We start from the raw sequence: 8,503 nt of genomic DNA, 5'->3' as shown, positions 1-8,503 counted from the left end.
AATAACATTTATAATAATTAAATGTTTGTGACATAAAGATTACTTATTTCTATGAATAAGTAAAAAAAAAGTAAATTTTATGGGAAACCGTTACTTGTGCTTTAGTATAACTTCTGTAAAATATACCAAATTAACTTGTTCTATTCGAGCACTAAAACATGTTTGACATTAAAAATTATCAATCATTTCAGGCTACTATGTATTGAATAAAATTTCAATTTAAATAATTTTTAGCTATCTTTTAATTAAACACAATGCACTTGATTTCATCAGAAAAGTTTTGCCCGAAATGCCTGTATAATTTTTAGTATTATAAAATATCGTTTTGCCATATTTTTTGTAAGGTATATATTGTTCACTATTGTCTGAGATATTAGTATACATACTACTAGTTTTAAGTTATTTTAAGTAAAAGTTAGTACAAATATAACTCGAATGACTTTTTATGGGAAGACGGACACCAACCGAAGTGAAAACACATTTCCACGTCTATCTTTCTATTTTATATGCAGTTAGTTAAAAAGGCTTTTGAGATGAAATGTACATTTACTTTTATAAATATTTAATCTGTGATAAAAATATAGGTTAACAATAATTGTTAATAATTAATTATTAAAGAAACTAAAGCTACCCCGTAAACCTTTTAATTACCTTTAAAACCAGTCTAACATTTTTATTTAAATTCGTAGGCCTAAAACTTTGATTTAAAATATTTTTTGTTTAGTTTTTTGATATTTGATATAAAACTCCTCCACGTTTTAGTCCTACCTGTAGATGAAGACATTTTATCCACAATCTCCGATTACTTAGTACAGTTTGGTCGTCTCATAGCATCGAATTCTCAGTTTTACTCTTAAGTCTTTCTCGCATATGTGAATTATCATTAATATTCCCTATTAATATTCCCTGAAGAATATACATTTCACTATATCGAAAAAATTAGTTTTCAAATCTGAGAGAGTCTTCTTCCCTTTCCCCAATATAATTTAAATGCGATAAGGAAAAATGAATGGGTTCATTATTTATTCCTATTATTTCATTCCATTCCCTTTGTAATTCCTGATATGGCTATGAGTAATAATATACTTCTTCATCTTACTAATCAGATTTTATGTTGTCTAAGTCTTTAAAAATCAAATCCTACTTTAAAAATTTTCTTATAACAGACCTTGCGTTCCTTAGTTAATCCGACATCAATAATATTTTTAAATGGACAAAAGAAGTTTATATACTGGTACTTACCTAAAATAAAGCAGTAATTTCAGAGCTCAGTGAAAGGCCGTTTCGGAATTTTAGCTAGACTAGAAGCTGATCTCGTAAAATCTAGTCTATTCAATTGTGACTTTACTAGTCTCAAGACGCTGACTTTAAACCAATCATTCACCTCTGTGATTTTGAAATATTTTTGATGAATATAATAATAATAAGTACAAAAAAACATAGATGTTTAGATTGCTATAGATGTTACTAGTCCACACATTATAGCCGTTTAGTATGGAAACATAGCTGAATAAAATAGAAATGTTTTAAGAAAATCAAAGGTCCCATATTAGTTTAATGTAAGCCCTTTGGGGGAGTATTAACACCTCTTATGTGTGTTTCATACCCAGGACTGTACGTGTTCATTACGTGCTTCGTTTTTTCAGTTCAGATTTGTGCTGACAATTTAAAGGCTAACAGTTTGTCTGAAAGTCATTTTTAAATCGATTACAATTTTTTACTTAATGTAGAATGTCAAGAAATCAAGCTAAAAGTAACTTAAAAAAATAAAAAGGTAAGCTTAAAACAAGCTGAGTACATAGTAATTACATACACCACTAAAGAAAACTAGAAATAAGTAGCAGGAACTCGTCATTGATCAGTGGCAAGACTACGAGTTTAGGCCTGCAAAGTCATATCCTACTTCAAACCGGAAATTATGAATGAATTTCGTAAAGTTTCAATTCAAAATTTAATGTTTACTGTTTATGGCATTCTAGAGATATCATAGATGGACAGGCAGTCAACAAAAGTATATTTTCATCCCATGGAAGACAAAATAGACTTATTGTAAGGCGGCTGAGATTAGATTCAATAACGCTTAGGTAACATATATTTTTGGATATAAACCATCACAGAACTTATTCTTATTAATTTTGAAATGAATTTCTATCCAAAATTAAAAAGTCTTGTAGGTTAAGGTTTCCTCGAGACATCATTCCATATCATTTAGTTACAATTATTGTTTTATTAAGTTTGGGTTTCACATCAAAGTGTATATAATATAAAATCTACCCATAAATTATTTCTACACAAGTAATTATTTTTTTGTATTGAGATAGTTTGGGTAATTCGTATTAATATGTTGCAAGTTTGTTTCCAACATATTTATTCTGCTACATTCTTGTTGCCATTATGGTTACGCGTCATGAAACTCAGTGTTGCCTTAAGAAATGAATCTTAAAGAAAAAGATCAAGTCTATAAGCCAGTTTTGTTTTTATGGATATCGTAGGAACAGACGGACAGAAATGAGATTTGTCCCGCATCTCGAGTAATAGGCTTCGATAATGCTCAGACTACAATACGGCCGGTGACTAGTCCTAACCATACTAAAGCACAGAAAGCCTAGCTGATATTAATTGCGAAAGAACTAAAAAATCAATTAAACTGAGGGAACAAGACTAAAACTATCAGACCAAGAGGGTAAGACATTTTACTGTCACGTGTAGCCTTGATTCGGTATTGACTTTTAATAATTAGGTTTTGATTAGGAAATACATTTATCACTTGTTCTCTAAAAGCAGAGCATTGTTCCATGTTTTATGATCAATAGTTTATAATGAACATTTATTAATGTTGCGTAACATTTAGTAAATTAAAATATTGTTCTCTTATCTAATATTTAATTAAATGTTACGGTACATAATTATCATTTGGCAGGCCATATACTGCGTCGATATTTACGGCTTATTGTCAGATATATTAGAGTAAACTGAACACTGCAAGTTTGACTAAACGTTACACGTTCCTCTACTGTGCTTGCAGGCATGTAGGCTAAGTGAATTAAGTTAGTATGTAGGCTAAGTGTTATAGTAGTAAGTTATACCATACTGAAATATTGGTTTTTACACTTTCTATATAACCGTTCAATTTTATTTTGTTAAAACCCACTTTTTGAACCTGTGCAATTTTACGGACCTGTTGTAATACAATTAGATTTTTAATGCTGAGATAAAGCATTAGTTTTTATTTGTTTCAAAGTAAATTGATAGTGTGTCGCAATTTTTTTTATATAAGTACAGTGTACCGTAGTAACGGTAATTTAATTGTATGTATTTAAGTTTTTTATAGTAAGTGTAAGACATAACTTGGAAGTTGTATAGGTCATCTAGTATTTTACTAGATAAGTTAAGTAATCGAGATCCCTAAATATATACCGTAATAAAATGACCATTTGGGCCCTTATATACGAAATCCAAATCGGCATTTCGGAAGGTATATATAATGTAGTGGAACATGACTATATGTACGTCTAAAAAACGTCTAAAAATCTAGAGATGACTAATATTTTGGCTTCCATAATATTGGCAGTTGTTTTAATATAGATTACCATGTAAAATATTGTTAAAATGTAAGTCGGGGTATTTTTTTCTTTGTCTTACAGTAAATAAAACTCTGTTTTCCGTTGTTTTATTGAGTGATTGACAAATCGATCGTATCATGTTTCTCTTAGATCTGCATAGTTGCCTAAATCTTTTCTACCATAAAGGTATAACAATAAAACGTGAGTCCGTCAGCTGGATACTTCAGTTACGTTGCCAGGACATGAATCTCAAACACTAAATTCGGTGTTTTTCCACACTTAAAGTTATGGCGATGATGAAATCGTGGCTATATTAACATTAAAAGACCTTTTGAAATCTACTCATGCTCCGAGTCAACACTTTATAATCGACATAGGAAACTTCTCCAGTCCCTTGGAAAATACCTAAGTAGTTCAAAATATCCGCGTAGTTTGCAAAATGAGTAAATTCTCACACCAAACTAAAACAAACTTTACAACCTAACAATAAACATTAGTACGTTCCTTTCCGTACTTCTATAAAAATACGAGAATTTTTTCTGGCTACGTGTGCTGCGGCTTTAATGAGGGCCCATAGGATGCTCTCGTAATATTGTGAAGTTCATTGCCAGGTCTTGGGCAACAACTAACTTTACGCATCACCGATAATTATTTATTCTGCTTTGATAGTAGAAACAGCTTTAGGTGTTGCTGCAAGTGAAAGAAAGTAATGCGTACATTTCTTATTTTTGTGATTTAATTTTGTTTCTGTTTTCTTAAAAAAATTATTTTAAATTATAAAAAGAACACATAAATGATTGTAATTACTGAAGTTAGGGTTCTTTTGTGTATTATTTACATATTCACTGGACAAATAATTTATACTTGTTTTAGTCAATACATTTAGAAAATACATGTTGTGAATCAATCTTTATTAAACAGCACTATATGCATACACATAATAACTACGTAAAGGATATTGTGTATTAATTAAGTTCTTTTATTCTATTTTTTTGAAACTCTTTAAGAAACTGTTGTATTTTATTCTTCGTTCTAGACTAAACATGTGGACTATTGTTGTCTTGGCACCTGTTATATTAACTTCCACTTCTGCGTTGGAAAATGTGGTGCCTTACCAGTACCCCTATTCTTATCCACAGGTAAACATGAATATATATTTAGATACTTTAGTCGGTCAAATTCCTTATAAAATTATCAGTTTCATCATTGTAAAACTCACATGATTTGTTCATGTTTACTGCTACCATTGTAGTATTTAGGTCACATTCGCAGGCCAGTAATATATTATGAAACTTGTATCAGAGCCAATGAGGACCATCAGTTTTTGTACGGTGGTGATTATTATATATTATATAACCTTATATAATAGTAATAACTCATACATATTAATATAATAGTATCATAATATTTGATAATTAGAACTCCATGATTCTCTATTAGTTTTAATGTCAGTGATAAATTGTATTTATCACAATAGAAAACTAATATCCAATAAACCATTGAAGCGACAAAAGCCTGAAATAAATTATGGATAATATATACTTTTAGATTTGGTTGAAAATAATGTAATGAGACAGTTTATCGGGTTGCAGTTGTTAACATTTTATATTTGTTTTATTATATATCACTGTGCGAAAACTCTACCCTTTATTGTACCATGCGTGTGCGTTGGTTATGACGGTAACGTACGTTGTTCTTTCGTACCTTTACTACATCCAGTATATGTTTATTATTATTGTTATTGTTTTGTATATAATATAAATAGAATAACGATTTACTGAAAATCAAAACTGTTTTAAACCCAACGTATTGAAAAATGGTGTTGTAAACAATTGATACACTTCAGTATAATTGCGTGAACTTTATTTTACTAAATACAGAAGCAATATAGTTCGAGATTTTCATTTAAACTGATTTTTAAATCGAGGGTAATATTTTGAGAAAGATTATAAATGAACCATTACATTTTCCAATGAATTAAAGAAGCATAATAACAAAATTGAGAGATACTCTACTATTATAATAAAAATAAATAAATATTATATCTAATTTTTTATGATACCAGACGATTACAAAGTTCAATTTTCAGTTGAATGAGTCATAAATTTTGAATTACAGTATTAAAATGCCAACATTATTCAAAGTCGATTTTCATTACCTACTCCTTACGCCTAAATTGTATTGTTCTTAATTAGTTATTAATTTAATTAATTATAGCCTTTTCTATGTAAGCAATTTCATATGTTTTATTTCTTATAAATATTTGTGTTAAATATAGAAATAGATTTTAAATCAATATGTTTTGTTTAGTATTGGTATTTGGTCCAATTTTAACGTGGCTGTAATAATATTTCGTAATTTAAACGCCAATGCCGCATTAATAAATTAATAAATATAACTTTGGATTAAAAGGAACTTAGATCATTATGTAACCATTGTTTCTTTCTGCTTAGCGTTCCTCTTCGTGTATATATGTTATATTTAAAACAAAATACATATTTTAAAACTCAGCTTTTTTACGAAGTAAAGAAAATACTGATAAAAAATGCCCATGCCTGTTTCCTGTGAAAACAATATGAATTAAAGTTTATGCGAAATAGAGGAAAATTAAAATTATAATACTTAAAATACCATGACTGTTTCCAAGGACATCTTGTTTTAAAAATTCTACGTAATACTTTAATTTTTTAACTGTACAAAATGCGTTCGGTTGTTATCTTTTTTTCTAAGGATGTGTGTAATTTTTTCTAAAAGGGTAGAATTATAGTACTAACCTGTAAGAAATATATAATCCCACATTTTTAATTCTGTAACATATATTGTTTACTAAGCTTTTGTTAACAATTATTTCCTACACCTGTAAATAATGTGGTATGAAAAAGAGATAGTTATACGTAGTGGTATTGTGTGTCATATTAGATGCAGTAAATAATTTAAGAACGTATCTAGACTAAAAAATGAAAAGTTTTTAAACTGTGCTGATTACGCAGTGTCTATTATGGCATCTGAGTTGAATTATTTAAATTTAACTCGAAATTACAATAACAACGAAAAGAATTTGTATACTTGTGACTTAAAGTGGTGTAATTAGTTTGTAATTGCATTAATTTTAAATGTTATAACTATTGGTTACTAAAACCCTTTCTGTAAGGACAAGAAAAATACGAAAACCTGTTGAGACCAGTCCCTAGGTCTTTATAATAATGACAATTTTGATAGTATTGTAACCAGTGTTAATGGAGTAGAATGGCAATAAATATATGAATTAGTTACATCAGAATGTCAACGAATGCTGGAAAAGAGGGTTTTAATGCAACATGAACAAAAAATAAAAAATTTTCTCAAATAAAATAAATAACATTCTAGTCATGTAAAAAAAGTAAAAAATCATATATTACTTTTAGTCATTCTTATATAGATCTGACAAGAATCTATAGAAAATTACTATTTCTAATAATTGTAGCAAATAATGTATTTCCGAGTGTGCAGTGGAGCAGGTACAGTGGTTATCGCAAGATAACTGAATCAAGCAACGTCTAGCGATGCTGCTGCTTGGGCGAGTGACCGCTGAGCGATCCTGTCTTTGCAAGCAACCCGCTTGCCCGGTCCTTGGTGTTGGTTTAGTCACCGTCAAGCCGTTGGCCCGAGGTTGCGTTGAAGAGGGCTTCTTAGCCCTAACTTCGCCTGGTTCAATTAGGCATTCTTTGACTTTTATTTTGATAAAATATATATATTCTATATATAAAAACTACTAAACCGAAATCAGATTATGCCACCTCAAACTCCGTATAAAGTAAAAATGTTTTATTCCACAGAACTACATGAGCAGTGCCACCTACACCGGCTGGAGAGCACCAACATGGGGATACCCAAAGAGTTTTCAACATAGCTTATTAGACACGTTCTCCAGCCTGTGTCCTGACTGTCTGAAGGCTGACGGAGTAGACGAGGTCAACGGGATTCCAGGTTTGAAGGAAGCTATCGAATGTTTATTCTTCCGTACCACAAATCCAACTACGAATGAAATGTTGTATAATGTTAAAAGAGCGACATACAGATATTTTCTAAACGTTTGCAAAGGAACTGAATATATTTTAAACATTTTGCCTGCAGATGATGTACTGAATATGTTTTGCTCTGATATAAAACAGACAGTGGAGGGAGGATATTTGTGAATCCGAATATTGATGATGGTTTTATTTTTGAATTTAACACAGCACGTTTGAATAAATAAGTTACTTTATCTGTGAGCAATATCTACTTATTTCTATTTCCTCACTATTTGTACATATGTGTTGATAATACTATCATCCCAATTTAATTCCGACTCAGCATAGCGTTTTCTCAGGCTAAAATGAGACGGTCGGACATTGAACATAGAAAAGGTATTAAGCACCAGATATTATCAAAACTATTTTAACTAGTTTAAATTATAAAACAGGTTTATTTTAAAATGCTTAGTAAATCTATATTTACTAATGTGTAATTAATATTTCTTCGAGGTTCAAGTACAAGGTTCTCGAACCAGTTAACAACACTGTATTTGACTATTTGTTCAATCAGAACGCATGCATTTCGTTGTTGTTTCGTTTTCATTTATATATTTAAGTTTTTTAATACGTTAAATGCTACAATAAGTTATATTATTGTAAATTACTTACTTTTTATATCTGTAGAAATATTTGTATGGTAAGCCCCATGTTAATAAAACCTTATCAAGGCACTTCGAGCTGGCTCTTAAAGCTCAGGGATGGTTGAATGCCTAAAACCACTCGGCTAAATCTCTTTTACAACAGAATAAAAACAGCAGGCTTCAGCTTTAGCGGTAGTCAAAACCACAAATTAACTGTATCTTCAGACACTTAAACATAATAACAGTGAAGCACGTTAAAGCTGTATAACACATTATAACTGTTAAAATGTGAAGTCACAATTAATTA

The 8,503-nt window shown here is 30.0% G+C and overlaps 1 protein-coding gene across 1 annotated transcript; it reads left to right on the top strand.

The window, feature by feature from the left end:
- The first annotated feature begins 4,638 nt into the window (after window positions 1–4,638).
- On the top strand, window positions 4,639–7,770 carry LOC124373395. The gene is made up of 2 exons (XM_046831765.1): window positions 4,639–4,702; window positions 7,379–7,770. Exon 2 carries the CDS (start codon window positions 7,385–7,387, stop codon window positions 7,736–7,738), a length of 354 nt encoding a protein of 117 aa, XP_046687721.1. The 5' UTR covers window positions 4,639–4,702; window positions 7,379–7,384; the 3' UTR covers window positions 7,739–7,770.
- Window positions 7,771–8,503: the final 733 nt, after the last annotated feature.

The sequence above is a fragment of the Homalodisca vitripennis genome, unplaced genomic scaffold (genome assembly GCF_021130785.1).
Source record: "Homalodisca vitripennis isolate AUS2020 unplaced genomic scaffold, UT_GWSS_2.1 ScUCBcl_5456;HRSCAF=12181, whole genome shotgun sequence".
Taxonomy (NCBI): domain Eukaryota; kingdom Metazoa; phylum Arthropoda; class Insecta; order Hemiptera; family Cicadellidae; genus Homalodisca; species Homalodisca vitripennis.
This window is presented reverse-complemented; position numbering and strand designations above follow the sequence as displayed.

Excerpts from the sequence above, each read along its gene's own strand:
- LOC124373395 (XM_046831765.1), top strand. The coding sequence starts at position 7,385 with ATGAGCAGTGCCACCTACACCGGCTGGAGAGCACCAACATGGGGATAC.